Consider the following 15,594-nt stretch of genomic DNA (forward strand, 5'->3'; position numbering starts at 1 on the left):
CGTTTTATAACGGCAGTAGTGGTACTTTAACATCAGTCTAGCTGGAATGGGGCGACGCAGAGGTCTTGGAGGACGGCGGCAGCGGCGGCAACGGCCTGGTCGATAGCTGTGTTGACAGCTAACAACAAAGGAGTCAAATTGCGGCGTTTGGAGAATTGCCCAAGGGCAAATTCATCTAGGCTGTTTAGGTGTGAGAGGGGGAAAGTCTTTCTTAGGTACTCAATACCCAAGGTGCAACAATACACCCTTGCTTTCAGATTCCAACTTGCTAAAGAATTGAAATTCACGTGACCAAAGTGCCTATTGACTGCTAACGAAGTGACCAAAAAGCATTAATAGCATTAATCTAACGTTGCCTAGAGGTTTGAAGTTGCGTAGCAGCGGGAGGTGTTGTTCGGTAGTGAATTAGCAGGCCGGCCAGCCGGCCGGCCTCCAAAGTGAAAGTCGCCATTGGCAGAAGCTCTACACACACACAATACAAGGCCATAGGCCCCTGTATCCATAAATAACCGTTTTTAAAGTCTGCTTGAAGCCCAAATAAAGCCATCAAATCATTCTGGCATACGACACCTCATAGATACATAAGACGTATCTGCAAGGGGTCCGAATGCTTTCCCTAAATCTCTTCAGGGCCGTGTCTAGATGACGGGCCACGACGCCATGCGAGATGACATACTATCCGGCGTCAACTCCACAAGGTGATCTTCAACGAAAGCCGCCTCGTTATCTGCTGGCGTATGAGGAGGGCTGGCAAGAGATACGGTCCTTAGTCTCAGGGGCAGCTTCTGCTCGAAACCTTTGCCCAGTCCGACCTTCTCGATGCTCTTGAAGTACTTAGCAACGAATGTCAGAAACATTTCACTGGGATGACGCGGGATTCTCACGCACCTTGACCGTCTTCACCTGCAACTCCAGAGTCGCATCCTCATCTGCCACTATCATCGAGTAGGGGTGCAGTTGCAGACACGACAGCGTCCACATGTGGTTCACTCCGCCCTCGATCGCTTTCTGGAGCGCAATGGACTTGCTTGCTCCGTTCACGATGATGACGACTTCCCTCGCCTGGTCAACCACTCCCGTCAGTCGGGTCCCACCCCGCGCAAGATCATTCGTTTTAGAGAAACTCTTACCTCCATAATCGTCTGCACTCCGACGGTCAACGCCATTTGCGGGACCTTGCTCAAGTCGCCGCCGAAGAAGCGAGCATTGGCGCGTATGGTGTCCATGACCAACGTCTTCACCCTGGTTCTGGAAGCCAGACTCGACCCCGGCTCGTTGAAGGCAATGTGGCCGTCCGGGCCGACGCCGCCAAGGAAGAGGTCTATGCCGCCGACGGCCTTGATCTTTTCATCGTAGGCAGCGCACTCGGAATCCAAATCAGGCGCATTGCCGTCGAGGATGTGGACATTCTCAGGCTTGACGTTCACCTGGGAAAAGAAATGGCGGAACATGAAGCTGTGGTATGACTCTGGGTGTGCCTGAGGAAGCCCAACATACTCATCCTGACAGTGACAATTAGGTTGGATTCAGATAGAGACATAATATGTAGCATGGCGCTCATATAATGCGCCGTCATCAGGACGTACCATGTTGAAGGTAATGACATTTTCGAAGGATATACGGCCAGCCTTGTATTCAGTGACTAGGATGTCGTAAATCTGAATGGGGCTGCTGCCTGTAGGGAGCCCAAGAACAAAAGGCTTCTCTGGTGTGGGGCCAAAGGTCCTGATGCGATCTGATAGCTGTTAGAAGGCTATGCTGTGCGTAACGGACCTTCGTCGGACTGGAGCAAAGGGAGGGAGGGGCCATACCCAGGATATAGTGGGCGACGTGGGCGGATGCGGACTGGCTATCGGGTCTGATGATTAGTCTCATGTTGATTCGTCTTGCTCTTCGATGTGTATTCAAGTTATGGTGGAGAAGTAAGTAAGTGAGAAAGTTAGGGGTATCAAAAAGATGCTGTTGCAGGTTATGTTTCTGGTTGAAAAGGAGGCAAAGTGGAAGAGGGTAAGCAGCAGTCCTGAAGATGCCGATGGTCCTTTTGACTTGCCTCATCATTTCAGTGCCTTGGAGTGTTATAGAGTCCCCAAATTAACATCACTCATTAAAGTATCGGCGAATTGCCCGGTTGCCGGTGTCTCCCCGCCGGTATCACCGGTAGCTCATTTTAGACTCATTTCGTGGATGAGGGCCCTCTAGGACCCATCAACCCCACGTTGCCCGTTCCAGATATCCGGTAGATGAGCTAGCTTGGTCCCGGGAGTACCGGAGGCCTGGGTCTCTCCATGTAAGTAAACTAGGTGCCTGCCTGTACCACTACCATGGGAAGAGGAGGGAGGGGCTGCGGAGTGGTGCGTTGGTCGCACGCATCACGGCTGCACGTCACATTCCATGGAACATTTGGCGAATCCTGAAAACCATAATTTTATACTGTAACCAGCCTAGGCTACTCAGACGACACTGCGGTTTAATGCCGTACACGATTGGAAAGGATGTCTTCTCTACATATGTCGATCTTTGGAGCACGATCTCTAATGCTGCAGAAAGCGTTCCATCGCGGGGTTCCCCGGTCAACCAAACATCCCAAAAATACCACTCTTCATCATTCCTGTTACAACTATGACACTTTAGTCTTCCTTCGCCTGGAGCATTTTCTCGCTGTATTGCGTGCCGGCCTTGAACCACCACGCACCAACCAAAATAGCGAGTCCGCCGACAACAACGCAGGTGTAGTTCATGTTGGCGGGCTCGACGGGCATAACATAGGGGAAGGAGAAGAAGACGATGGCAAACGTCAGCCAGCACACCGTGATGCCGTTCACGATGGGCCCCAGGGTGGGACCCATGTGGAAGACGCCGCGGTGCATGTTCCTGCGCCCGGTGAGGAGATTGGTGAGGATGGGGAACATGTAGGAGATGTTGTTGATGGTGACAGCGGTGCCGAGGAGGGAGTTGAAGGCCGTCGAGGAGCCGAGGTAGAGGCACCCGAGCGCCGCCACGATGGCGGTGACGGCCATTTGGGAGTTGATGGGAATCTGCCACTTGGGGTGGACTTTCGACCATCTTTTAGACGGGATCTGTCAGTTTGACGGATTTCAGGCTGCTGCGCAAGGGGACGCGAGCAAACTCACACTTTGGAGAAGGGCATAGCGCCGTCTCGGGAGAAGGCCCAAAAGACTCTTCCGGTGCTCAGCTGGGAGCTGACAACGCAGGGGCCCAGGGCGATGAAGAGGATGAAGGTCAAGCCGAACGCTCCGCCGGCGCTCTGCGTGACCTGGCGGAAGAGCTCTGCAAGCGGCAAGCCGGTGTTGGTTGTGGAAAGGGCGTCAAAGTCCTGGATGGAGAACATGAGGGTAACCAAGTAGGTGAGGCCGGTAACGAAGGCGATGCCGAGCGTAATGGCAATGGCGAGGGGCGCGTTCCGCGACGGCTGTGTTCCAGGCATCAGTAATGGTCTTGTAACGCCGCGTCAGAGAAACATCAGATGGACTCACATTGGGCATCTCTTCGGTGATGTGCGTGACACCGTCGAGCCCGCCAAGGCTGTAGAGGGGGTTGACCAGCCCGGTGATGAAGCAGACCACCTGGTTCTCCCAGCCCGTGTTGTTGATCCAGGTGCGGAAGACAAAGTCGGCGTTGCGGTGGGTGGGCGCGCACGCGGCCACGGTGACCATGACGACGAACCAGCCGATCTGCAGGTAAAAGAGGGAGAACTTGTTCAGCCCGGGGATGATCTTGTTGCCGTACATGACGATGGCGGCCGTGATGAGGTTCAAGCCCTGGTAGACGATAAAGGTCTGCCACGCCTGGATCTCAAGGTCGCCGTGATAGACGGCGATCATGGCCATGAGGATCTGGGCGTAGATCAGATTCGTCGAGGCGGTTGTGAAGATCCCTGGGGGGGGGGAGGGGGGTTCAAGCGTCAGTATGAAGAAAAAGCAATCGGTAGGGGGGGTAGGGGGGAGGGGGGCTGGGACGACTCACAGCCGAGCACGCTGAACCAGCCGGTGAAGAAGCTCAACACGCCGGTCAGCTTCTTGGGCGCCACGGCGGCGATCCAGTGGTACATGCCGCCCTCGGTGGGATAGGATGACACGAACTCGGCCAGCGACGCGCCGAGGAAGCACTGCAGCAGCGTGACGAGGATGAAGCCGTAGATGACGGCACCCGGGCCGCCGGCGTTGATCTCGGTGATGAGGCCGAGACCCAGGCCGGTCCAGGAGATAGTCGTCGTCGACGCGAGACCGATGAGACTGAGCGTGCTGAAGTGACGCTTCAGCTCCTGCGTGTGACCTGATCAGAGCGTCAGTGTACAACGCGATGCCGGATGATGTTGATGGACTTGGGGGGAAACGTACCCATCTGGGCCAGACGAGCCTCGTCCGCATCGAAGCTCTTCTCCGGTGCAGCAGCATCGAGGCTCTTTCTCGGACTCGACGAGATGTCTGTGATCGATTTGGTCTCCGCCATTGTGGTCTGTCTTTTATTTTTTCACCTTGCGGTTGTTCTAGTTACAGACAAGACAGAAGAAATCAACCGTCAATCAGCGACAGTCGTGATCGCGTGCCCATCGTGAACTCCAGCTGCATCAGGGGGGGGGGGGGGGCCTGGGCGTCGCAATAGACATATATCCATGGTTGAAGCGGTGCAATGCTCACGACCCTTACGGTGTTTTCGTCCCAGATTACCGTCAGTCCACAATTGATAGCACCTCGCCAGGCCCCCCCGCTGGACGATCGCACCGGTCAACGAAACTGGAGGACAACCCGGAGGACAACCCGGAAACGAGCCGTTGTTTGCCGCGGACCTGATACGCTGTTGGTGCATGTATCTTCTAGTGTTGTTCTAATACGGAGTACAGGATGGGGCATATTGACTATATTATGGAGCTAGTGTCCAGTTAGCAAGACGAACAAGCAACGGGAGACATATGGGGGGGGAATAGCCTCGGTCGATGATATCAATGGAGCAACATCACCCGGTCAAAGCCGGGCCGGGCTCCCAACCCCGCCTATAGGAGCACCCTTTAACTCGTCCGAACCCGTGTCAGTCACTCCATCTTGACCCGCCGGGATTGCATGAATGCGGAGAGAGATACCACGGTCCCGCCAGGGCCGGGGGTAACCTCGACTCATCAGCAAGGGAGGCTCTTGTCGAGGCTAGGCAATCGAGCTTCTCCCCCGGTTTCGTCTCTTTTGTCCTTCTGTTTTTCTTATTCAACCCCGGCTTGATATCATGCGCTCCGATATCGTCCATTCGGGGATGATCCGAATCGCTGCGCTGCCATTGGGGAATGGCATCGTTCCACCCGTCGGAAGAGGACGCTTTCCCCTCCCTGGTGATAGGCGTGATACCCAGTTCCCACATAATATCATTATCGCGTCCCCGTCCTTACCTAACAAGGCCATCAACACCGACACGGCGGCGCCCCTCTCCAGGTACTGGGTTGGCAAAGGTTACCACTGCAGCTTGCTTCCGTCGTTCGTTGGTCACGCGCGGGCAAACAAGGGCGCCCCTCTGTCGAAGATGCAGAGTGTGATGACGACAATCCCCGGGGTCCTTCACCGGACGCTTGGCTTGCCACGCGCCCGTGGCCTCGGAGTATCAACACGATGCGTAGATATGCACGTATATTAAGACAGCCTGGGCCCCAGGGCTCCCAATCGGCGTCTGCCGGGTTCCTCAGGACTTCTGCAGCATCGCCGATCGTGTCTCCCCCTACAGCACGCCGCGCTCTTCCTCTCCTCCGAGTGCCTGTCTCACGATGATCTTCAGCACGACAAAGGCAGCGGGCATCCTGGCCCTCACGGCCGGCACGGCGACCGCCTCGTCGTACGTCGCCTCCATGCCCGTCAACGCCCAGGGCCTCTTGAATGAGTCCATGGCCTGGATGGACCAGTTCTACGACAGCTCCGCGGGCTACCTCTACGACTTTAGCGCCGCCGCGGCGCTGAGGCACGACACGCGCCCTTCCGTCTGGTACGCTCTGGGCCTCCTGGCGCGCAACGAGGGTGACGACGCCTCGCAGGCCGCCAAGATCATCACCAACATTATCGACGCCCAGTTCAAGGTCGAGTCTGAGCAGTGGTAAGCAATCAAACGCAACCGGGACCCGTCCTTGTCCGTGGATAAGAAGGCTTGTACAATAAGAAATGTGTTGATCTGACACAAATATCAGGTACGGCGACTACCAGATGTACCCCGAGGAGCCGTACGTGGGCACGCCGGACTATCTGGGCGTCATCTACAACTCCTGGGACCCCAACTGGCGCGGCTTCATCGGCACGACGCTCATCATGGCGCTCGAGGAGTTCCCCCACCTCCTGAGTAACGACACGCAGGACCTCATCCTCCAGTCGCTCTACAACACCACCAAGGGCGACGAGTACCGCGTCGGCGGCGTCGACGACGACAACCTGTACCCCTCCTACAGCAACCCCGTACGTAGCCCCCCCCCCCCCCCCCCCCTCCGCGTTCTATGCTTCTCCCCGCCGGGAAAAGCTAACCTCTCTCCTCCCCTTCCCAGGCCATCATGCGCGCCTTGGTCTCGGGCTACACCGGCCGCCGCTTCGGCGACGCCAACATGACGCGGTCGGGCGAGGCCTACGCCCAGGACATCATCGACCTCTTTGACCGCGCCAACACACTCTCCGAGTTCAACTCGGGCACCTACACGGGCGTCTCGCTCTTCGGTCTGACCCTCTGGTGCAAGTACCTCCCCGAGGACTCCGTCATGGCCGTCAAGGGCCCGCAGATGCTCTCTCACACCTGGCAAGCCGTCTCGAAGCTGTGGCACCCGGGCATGAAGAACATGGCCGGCCCTTGGGACCGCGCGTATGGCTACGACATGAACCGCTACGTCAGTCTGATGGCGCTCTGGCTCTGGACGCTGATCGGCAAGGAGAACTCATCCATGATCTCCAAAGTGAGTGAAGCCTTAACCCCCCCCTTGTCTCTGTGCATCCAGGAAGACGTCGTTCCGGGTGAATACAATAGAAGAATATACTAACCTCCCAAAGCCCTTTGTCATGTCCCACTCCGCCGACTACGCCTGGGCACCCGTCTTCGCCGTCCTCGCCGAGTTCCACGAGAGCCTCCTGCCCGAGGGCCTCGTCGCGAACCTGACCACCTTTTCCGGCGAGCGCACCTTTGAGGCGTCGACCTTCTACCCCCCTTTCGACCTCGTCCCGCGCAACATCTCCTCCTGGCTCTCGGACAACCTGACCATCGGCGCCGAGTCTTTCCGGGAGAACGTGGTCGGCGGGCCGTCCATCAACCAGGCGTCCTTCAACCCGGCCGTGATCCAGTGGAACACCGGCGATGAGATTTCCTTCATCTCGGTAGGTCTTCTCCTCCCCCCTCCCTCTCCCTCCTTTCCCTGTTCTCCTTCTCTCCTTTGGACGACCAGGACTTTTGGCCCGACTAACACGCCTCGCAGCTCTACCCCACCGAGATGGAGCTCGCCGTCGAGGTCGCCCCCAACAAGCTGAGCCTCAGCTACCCCAACGGCACCGCAGACTCCATCTTCACCTTCGTCGTCGGCACCTTCCTCAAGAAGCCCACCGTCACCGGCTGGGCCGACGTCCAGGGCCTCGCCGTCAACGTCTCGGGCAACGTCAACGCGTCGTACGCCCTGTCGTTCGGCGGCTCCAACGGCGGCACCGACTCGCCGATCCGCGACTTCGAGTTCTGGAACTTCACCTACACCATGCCCAGCGGCTTCGAGGGCACGCCCAGCGTCGTGCTCGACCTGAAGCTGCTGTAAGAGGTGTGTGGCAAGTGCCCGGATGGAGAAGCAGGGGGGAAAGGATGTTTGGCATCCGGGATTAGTTTGATAGTTTGATTCTTGGTACATATATAGCTGGAAAAGCCCAGGGGATTCCAGGACCCGTGGAAAGCCTATACAGTAATAAAGCGACGATGCAATATCGATCAATCAACGCAGAACACATTGGACAGTTTGAACTTTCATTTTTCTGCACGGGCCATCGTCGGGCGGTTATTACAACTAATTAAACAACTCGATATCATATCCCCATTTTCTTCTTTTCAACCCTGGAAGAAGGCCAGCAAGCCCCTCTCGACGACGGCGCCGGCGACACCGGCGGCGGCGACGATCCACACCCACTTGTTGTCGTACTCGGCGAGGCTGGGCCAGAAACTGTTCTTGTCGCGCTTATACTCCTGCAGCTGCTGGAACTTGAGCGGGTTCTCCTTGGCGTAGCGCTCCTCCTGGCTGGCCTCGTTCTGCTTGTCGCCGGCGAGGTAGCGGAGGATGACGTAGTTGAAGACGGGGCCGAGGGCGGCGAGCGGATGCATCATGCCGGCGCTGTAGAGGAGGACGGGGAAGGAGAGGTGGCAGAGGGCGTCGCCGAGGTAGCTGGTTGGTCGTCCTGGTTAGCGGGCATACTCTTTCAAAAGGTCTAAGTTTTGAAGGGGGGGGAGGGGGGGAGGGGAAACGAGACTTACTTGGGGTGGCGGACGATGCTCCAGACGCCCTCGCGGTTGAGCTGCTGGCTCTTGCGGGAGTGGTCCTCGAGCTGGGTGTCGGCGAGGGTCTCGAGGGCGAAGCCGGTGGTGAAGAGGAAGACGGCCAGGCTGTGGAAGGTCTCGGGGTAGTGAGTGAAAGGCGAGGCGGCAGCGCTCGTGAGGGGCGCGCGGAAGGGCAGGGTGAAAGGCAGCGAGATGAGGGCCTGCAGCGCGGCCTCGGGGAGGAACATGGTGAAGAAGGCCTTGTCCCAGAACTGGGGGTCCTTCTTGGCCTCGACGTAGCGGGCGTCGTCCTTGCCGCGCTTCGCGCTGCGGGTGACGATGCGGTAGAAGAGGCGCAGGCCCCAGGCGCTAACGCCGGTGAGAAGCAGCTTTTGGGTGTAGCCGAGCGAGCGCCAGGCGGACGAGACGGAGAGGCCGTCGTAGACCACGCGCGTGCCGACGGCCGACCACCAGGCGTTGGCGACCTGGCCCGAGGGCCACAGCCAGTCCTTGGCCTCGGCCCGGTTGGTGTACCGGGCGACGGCGTACGTGACGGTGCTGAGGCCGGCGTGGAGGCCGAAGGAGGGGAGGAGGACGCTCTGGACAAGACCGAGCGTCGTCGTCGTCGCCGTGTTGATGGGGTTGCTCGGGTGGAGGCTGAAGTGGGATGCGTACCGGTCCTGTTCGGCACCGGACGCTCTGGGGAGTCTGCTGTAGATGCGGTCTGCCGACGGGGCCTTGTCCTGGAAGTGGGACGCGTAGCGGTCTTGCTCGGCTCCCGAAGCCCTGGGCATGCTGTCGACGGCGTGGTCGATCTTGCGGCCGGCCTCGTCGGCCTTTCCGCCGAACCAGCCGGCAACACGCTCCTGGCTGGGAACACGAGGGAGGTTCTCCTTGATCTTTTCACCAGCCTGGTCGATCTTGTGGCCGGCCTCGTCGGCCTTTCCGCCGAACCAGCCGGCAACACGCTCCTGGCTGGGAACACGAGGGAGGTTCTCCTTGATCTTGTCACCAGCCTGGTCGAGCTTGTGACCGGCCTTGTCAGCCTTGTCGCCAAACCAGCCGGCGACGCGCTCCTCCCGGGCGGCAGCGCCACCGGAGAACTTCTCCTTGATCTTTTCGGTGAGCTTGTCGGCGGCGCCCTCCCAGTGGGCGCCGTAGCGGTCCTGCTCGGCACCCGAGGCGTCGGGCAGGCGGTCCCGGACCCAGGCGCCGGAGGGGCCCTTGTCGCCGCCAAACCAGCGGTCGTAGCGGTCCTGCTCGGCGCCCGAGACGTGCGGCAGCTTGTCGCTCAGCTTGGGCAGGTCGTGGCCGCCGAACCAGCCCTCGTAGCGGTCCTGCTCGGCGCCGGAGCCGCGGGGGAAGTTCTGGCGAAGCTTCTCGGTGGCTTCGTCGCCCTTGCCGCCGAACCAGCCGCCGTAGCGGTCCTGCTCGGCGCCAGCGCCGCGGGGCATGTTCTCCTTGACCTTCTCGGCGACTCGGTCCATCTTCTCGCCGGCCTTTTCGGCGGCACGCCCACCGAACCAACCGCCGTACCGGTCTTGTTCCGCGCCCGACGTCGCGTTGGGCAGGTGCTGCGCCGTCGGGATCTCGTTCGTGTTCACGCCCAGGCGGGGGTTATAACCTTCTCCTCGGTCGCCCATTGTGCTTTTTGGATGGGGCTCAATGGTATATGTGAGGGAGGTTTCGGAGGGAGAGTGTGTGTGTTGGTGATGCGATGGGAGGGAGTAGTGAGGAACCATGCGAAGGGGAGGGCGGGAAGAGGGGTTTTATTGATGGGATTGCCCGGATCCAGAAGCTCTGGGGGAGAGGCGTATGTAAAAGTGACATGATCGGATCGAGACGAGACTGGGGGGGGGGGGGGAGGACCAAGGGAGACCAATGGAGAGAGTGAGGAGGGGTGAGAGGGGGGTGAGAGGGAGTAAGAGAGAGTGTGAGTGAGAGTAGACTGAGAGTGAGTGAGTGAGGGAGAGAGTCTGGGCACAGCTTCCGAGGGAGCTTTTCGCCGTGAGCTTTTTTGAAGCTGTAAGAATGACGTCTGCTTTACCGTAGAAGGCGTGTGCGGCCGATCCACCGCGTCAAACCTCACCTTTTACGTCACTGGTTCCCTGATCCGATGTCTCATCTTCTGGGAGGGGCCGCTGTCACCAGCCACATTATCTCCTTTCACTGGATTGCCAAGTCATGTGTCTCCGTGTTGGTCACCACTCCCTAGTGCATGCAGCTTTGGAAATTGAAAATCAATTGCCCCGAGCTGGGCCTGTTTGGTATAGCTGCTGATTGTTGGTCATGAGAGAGAGAGAGTGAGAGAGAGAGAGAGAGAGAGAGAGAGATCTTGCATTATGTCACTTACACCAGGTAGTGTGGAACTACCTTAGGTACATAATACCTCCACAAACCACTTCTGCGGGGCCGACGGGTGCAGATTGTCAAGGCGGGGGATGCAGCTCGCAGGACATATTATCTGCGTTCCCGGACGCAGGCCTCATCCAGCGCCAGGTTTCGCCCACGAATATCAGACAGACAGGATAAGTGCGGCGCTGCATCTTGAGGGCTTGTGCGAGGGAATGAGAGCGTGTTATTCTATCCCAAGTGATTAATAGAGCTTAAGCGACTGACTGCAGGGGAACCATGTGAAAGTGTTGATGACTGAATGGGGTTGACTGCTTTGGTATGGTGCATATTTCGCGAGAAAGCCATGGGTTTATCCATTACAAAAGAAAAATAAGACAAAGAAAAAAAGAAAGAAAGGAAAGAAAGATGGAAATCCCCAACGCCAACGCCTGGTTTAGTGATATTCCCTTTTTCAATCGAGACCATGATATGATAGCATCCTCCAAAAGAAACCAAAGAAACCTCCTCCCCCATCGACTCAAACCGATGGATGGTATGGTATCCTGGATGTTATGGTATCCCTTACCCGGACGCCAGCCAATGGACACCACACCAGCACGCCGTGATTGATCCCTCCCCCAATACAAAACAAACCAAAAAAAAAGAAAAAAGAAAATTCAGAAAAAATTGTCGTCCTGCTCGAACCGCTCATAATTGGAGAACCCGACCGGCGGAAGGGGAAACATGGAAGTGACAATCTCCGTCTTGCGGTTGCCCTCCTCGTCCAGGTACGTCGCCTGGTCGAGGATCATGTCGAACAGCGTCTCCTCCTCGCTATCGTCAATCGTTTCCGACGAGTCCGGAGAGAACAGCGGCACCGCCGTCTCCGCCTCCAACTCCGTTTCAGCTTCTGCCACCGCCGCTGCCGGCCCCTTCATCTCTGTCTCCCTGGCTCCCTTCCCGCCGACCCCGCTGCGCCTCTTGGCCGACTTGCCTGGCGACGACGTCCGCGAGTACGAGTTGATGAGCTCCTCCAGCATCCGGCAGCTCTTGCACAGGATTCCAATCCCCGAGTCCGAGAACCGGCATGTTGGGTCCTGCGCCTGCGCCTGCGCCTGCGCTTGCACCGTCGACTGCCGACCCCTGCCGATACCGCTGCCGCCCGTGAATATGTCCTCGTCCGGCCGCAGGCTCGGCCGCATGTTGCACTTGCTGCAGCGTATGTCCGTGGGAGTCGACTCCCGGAAGCTGCCGTCGCTGCCCGGGCTCGAGTCAACTCCCGACGAGTACTCGGCGTCCGTGGCCAGCCCTTTCGGCGACTGGTACCAGTCTTCCGGGACCACGTTGGAGCCCCCGTCCGACAGCTCCGTCAGCGTCGAGATGCGCGGGAAAGGGACCGTGAGCATCGTCGAAACCGGTGCCGTTGCGGCCCGCAGTGACTTGACGGGCCTCCTCCCATTGCTGTTGTCTCTTTTTCGGTGTATTGGGACCCGAGATGCATCCCTCGCCGCCGTGCTCTGCGTTGGGTAGAGGCCAAAGGCCAGACCACGGTGGTCCAGCCTGTCGACGCTCCTGGCGCTGGACGTCGATGATAAGGACAAGGTTCGAGGTCGCCCCGTCGGCGAGTCCTTTGTTGATGTGGTTGTCGAAGACACCTTCCTGGAGGGGCCAGGAGGCTGGTTGCGGCAGGCGATAAACACGCTGCGAAGATGTGCTTCTACAACCAGAGCCAAAGACCCAGTTATGAAGGGTATCTGCGCCGAGAACGAGTCGTCGTTGGCCGACTGCAGCGCCAGGAGCCTGAGACGCTCCTCCAGGCTGGCCTTGAGACTCGACATGCTGCTGCTCGCAAACACCTCTTGTTCCACCTGCGGGAGCTCAACAGCGGGGAGGATTACTGAGTATGGTCAGCAGGGCCGCCGGTCACTCTCGCTTCGCCGGGGAAACTCACCAGGCCGCGGCGCTACCTTGTCCGTTGGGAACAGCCATCGCCAGAGTTCGTCCCAGGACCTTAATGTCTCGTTCTTGATCTTGTCGCAAAGATCTCGGGCCCTGGCAGCCGTGAGGCCGTCTTCCACATTGCCGCCCGTGGAGGAGTCCTCGGACCTGGGGTCGCACATCTTGTCTTTCGGCAACATCATATGGTCCCTGAAAGCAGCGGGTTCCGAGAACCCTTCTTCACACCGTGGGCACTGAAATAATTGGTCGTTGCCCGAATGCTTGTGCTCCTTGACAATATGTGCCCTGGAAAGTATCAGCGTTTCCTTCTAGTGCCTACGCACGCTGTGGCTCATACTGTAACTCATCGAGGCTCTTCCATTTGCCAGTGGCGCATTGCCACTTGTCAGTGACGTTAAACCGTGTCGGATTCCTGAGTCTGTATGGACATGGCAGCGCATGCGAGCGGCTGTGGCCGCTTAGGGGTTGAAAAAGTGTTGAATGTCCGGGTGTTGGCTTGTCCTTAAGCTCAACTACTTTAGCCTCAAGGCTTGCGCCACTAGCCTTGTCATCCGCGACACCTGCAACACCGGCGTTGCAAATCATGGTATCGTACGACCCAAGAGGAAGTCCCGACTCCGGAGCCTGATGCTCTGAGGAGGACCGCTCGCCTTGCTTGCCAGCGGTTGCTGGTGGTGCGAGTTGCGAGACGTCATCTAGACACCGAACCACCGTTTCCCAGACCTTGAGCGAGGTGGAAGACCGGTCGGCACCGGCGCCGAATTCTTCATCCAGGATCATGGAACATATCCGAGACACTAGTGGCTTTTCGGCTACCGGCCACGAGCTGTTGGCGGAATTCCTCACCGTCACTTGGCGGCTGTCCAAGCTAGGCTCCCTCGGCGGCAAACGCGCGGGGGGGGTCGGCGGCTGCGGGATGTTGGGTGGGTGATCGCGAGGACGGAGTCCGAGCCTGGCAGTATGGGATTAGCATGCGACATCAACAACAGTTTACGTTCCTCCGCTGCGTACCTCGGCAGATCTGGCATTCTCGACCTGGACGGCGTTGATGGCATGCTGCTCATCTCCGACGTCTCTGATGCTGCTCGTTGCTGTCCCAACGGCGCTGGAGGCGGCTCGCGTGGCGTACCCGCATCTGTCGACGTAGCGCCATTCGATGACTCGGCCGAATCTTTGCGCGTCAGCAGAATAGAGTCTCGCAGCTGCAGCCTTCGACGCTTGGGGCAGATCAGCTTGCTGTTTATGGACCGTCTGAGACCTGACGACGGGGGCGCATTCTCTGCCGAGCCATGCGCCAATCGGCACTCTTGGTTGTCCTGCTCATTGTCGGCCCGGCTACCGCTCTCTCTGCTCGGAGACAGGATGCGCAGGGTCATAACAGGACTCTGGCACCGATTGAATGTCCGGTCCGGTGAGCTGTACACGCGTCCAGACGAGCCAGTGGATCGGTGAGGCGGCCTCGAGGGAGCAGCCGGCTGGGGTGCGTCTCCCGGTGTAGTGTATCTCGTGAAAACCGGAGGCCTTTTGCTGGGGAGTGACGGACGATATTGCGTTTCGACTCTTGTCCGTTGCGTGGGTGCACTCATTCCAGGTGATCGGCTCTTTGCAGGATGCTCGGGAGGGCGAAGAGAGCCCCGCTGCGGGTTCGAGAATTGCGTGTTCATCTTCGGCCTGGAGCCGTCTCCTTGGTGCTCGGATTCGATCAAGTTCCACTCGACAAGCGATTCCATCATCCGGGAAACAGAGCAATCTTATGCTCCGCGAGGACAGTTTATGGGCTGAAGATTCACAAGTCTCCCAGTCGGCGAGACAACACCCAGATTCCATACACCATCGGCGGGCATGAGTTGGGAGCCGGGCAGTAATATGTGAAAAGCCTCACCTGTATCCCAGGAAGGGATGAGCACGCGTTTGGTCGTCGAGACTCAGGAGGGCGAATGGGTCGACTCAGCTCCACCACACACGGTGTCACTAGTCCATCGCTAGCTGGTATCATCAATCGACCCTTGAGTGTAGGATGGCATACCCAAAATCGATGACAGCATCGCCTTCATTGGCCCCTAGTCAAAGGGAGGCATGAGGTTTGGGTAGGCACGGGCGTTGGATGGACGAGCTAAGACAACGTCTTACATCCCAACCAGCGGCAGGGCAACAGAGCAGTCCCTTTGAGGGCTTACTCTTTCACTATTGGGCAGCTGGTATATCCCTTCCATTGAGCGGTAGGCAATGTGGGAGGCTGGACTCCCTGGGGTGGCTGGGGTCGCGACGACGTAAACCGTATCCAGGGCGACTTTGCCAACGGGGGATATGTTCCAGGTGAGCCGCGTTGCTCCGGACTGCCAGATGTTCGAACGTGCACCGAGAGGATAACAAGTGCGTTTCGCCAGGACGGGACAAGCTCGAGTCTGCATTGACTAGCCGTCGTAGCCGAAAGATGGACTGATGGAAAAAGCTCGTATTTTGTTCGACGCACTCGCCTGGCCTGGAAATGGCCAAGGCGTAGGGAAACGACAATCTCATCCTCTCCTGAATCAAATCTCGCCCATGTGCTGTCTCTAGGGCTCCCTCAGCTGTCACGTTGGGTCTGTGTGTAAGTCAAGCTCGTACTACTTCAAGGTCTTACCGTCGCTCAAAGACGCATGGCCCAAGAAAAGAGTTTTTGACACAGCCTGTCCCGAGTGGCTCGGAATATACGCATAGCACTCGCTGCTTCTGTCAATGGTCATGGCCAGCGGCGCCGGTCGTTGTCATTGTGGCATTGAACGATCGTAGTCTCGATTGCGTAGGCGGATGACTGATGATGGGATGAACATGTGGAACTTTTTGGGG

General features: G+C 58.2%; 5 protein-coding genes across 5 annotated transcripts; 1 reads left to right on the plus strand and 4 right to left on the minus strand.

Annotated features, from left to right (window-relative positions):
* Positions 1-638: 638 nt before the first annotated feature.
* On the minus strand, positions 639-1,875 carry LY79DRAFT_695241 (glucosamine-6-phosphate isomerase; the record flags this gene model as incomplete). The annotated part of the gene is made up of 5 exons (XM_060564812.1): positions 639-833; positions 889-1,062; positions 1,131-1,502; positions 1,587-1,735; positions 1,812-1,875. 5 exons carry the CDS (start codon positions 1,873-1,875, stop codon positions 639-641), a joined length of 954 nt encoding a protein of 317 aa, XP_060410127.1.
* Positions 1,876-2,419: 544 nt separating this feature from the next.
* Positions 2,420-4,605, minus strand: LY79DRAFT_614558 (amino acid permease). The gene is made up of 5 exons (XM_060561979.1): positions 4,359-4,605; positions 3,985-4,293; positions 3,495-3,895; positions 3,132-3,430; positions 2,420-3,063 (listed from the first exon to the last, which is right to left on the minus strand). Exons 1-5 carry the CDS (start codon positions 4,468-4,470, stop codon positions 2,628-2,630), a joined length of 1,557 nt encoding a protein of 518 aa, XP_060410128.1. The 5' UTR covers positions 4,471-4,605; the 3' UTR covers positions 2,420-2,627.
* Positions 4,606-5,566: 961 nt separating this feature from the next.
* On the plus strand, positions 5,567-7,765 carry LY79DRAFT_695246 (uncharacterized protein; the record flags this gene model as incomplete). Its single annotated transcript, XM_060564813.1, has 5 exons — positions 5,567-6,087; positions 6,179-6,440; positions 6,527-6,925; positions 7,020-7,340; positions 7,439-7,765. The coding sequence occupies exons 1-5, from the start codon at positions 5,765-5,767 to the stop codon at positions 7,763-7,765; spliced, it is 1,632 nt and encodes a 543-aa protein (XP_060410129.1). The 5' UTR covers positions 5,567-5,764.
* Positions 7,766-8,049: 284 nt separating this feature from the next.
* On the minus strand, positions 8,050-10,115 carry LY79DRAFT_523608 (uncharacterized protein; the record flags this gene model as incomplete). Its single annotated transcript, XM_060555557.1, has 2 exons — positions 8,050-8,380; positions 8,470-10,115. The coding sequence occupies 2 exons, from the start codon at positions 10,113-10,115 to the stop codon at positions 8,050-8,052; spliced, it is 1,977 nt and encodes a 658-aa protein (XP_060410130.1).
* A 1,368-nt stretch (positions 10,116-11,483) lies between these two features.
* Positions 11,484-14,141, minus strand: LY79DRAFT_672840 (uncharacterized protein; the record flags this gene model as incomplete). Its single annotated transcript, XM_060564101.1, has 4 exons — positions 11,484-12,703; positions 12,758-13,050; positions 13,103-13,717; positions 13,777-14,141. The coding sequence occupies 4 exons, from the start codon at positions 14,139-14,141 to the stop codon at positions 11,484-11,486; spliced, it is 2,493 nt and encodes an 830-aa protein (XP_060410131.1).
* Positions 14,142-15,594: the final 1,453 nt, after the last annotated feature.

This window comes from Colletotrichum navitas (assembly GCF_030913465.1).
Source record: "Colletotrichum navitas strain CBS 125086 chromosome Unknown LY79scaffold_73, whole genome shotgun sequence".
NCBI lineage: Eukaryota > Fungi > Ascomycota > Sordariomycetes > Glomerellales > Glomerellaceae > Colletotrichum > Colletotrichum navitas.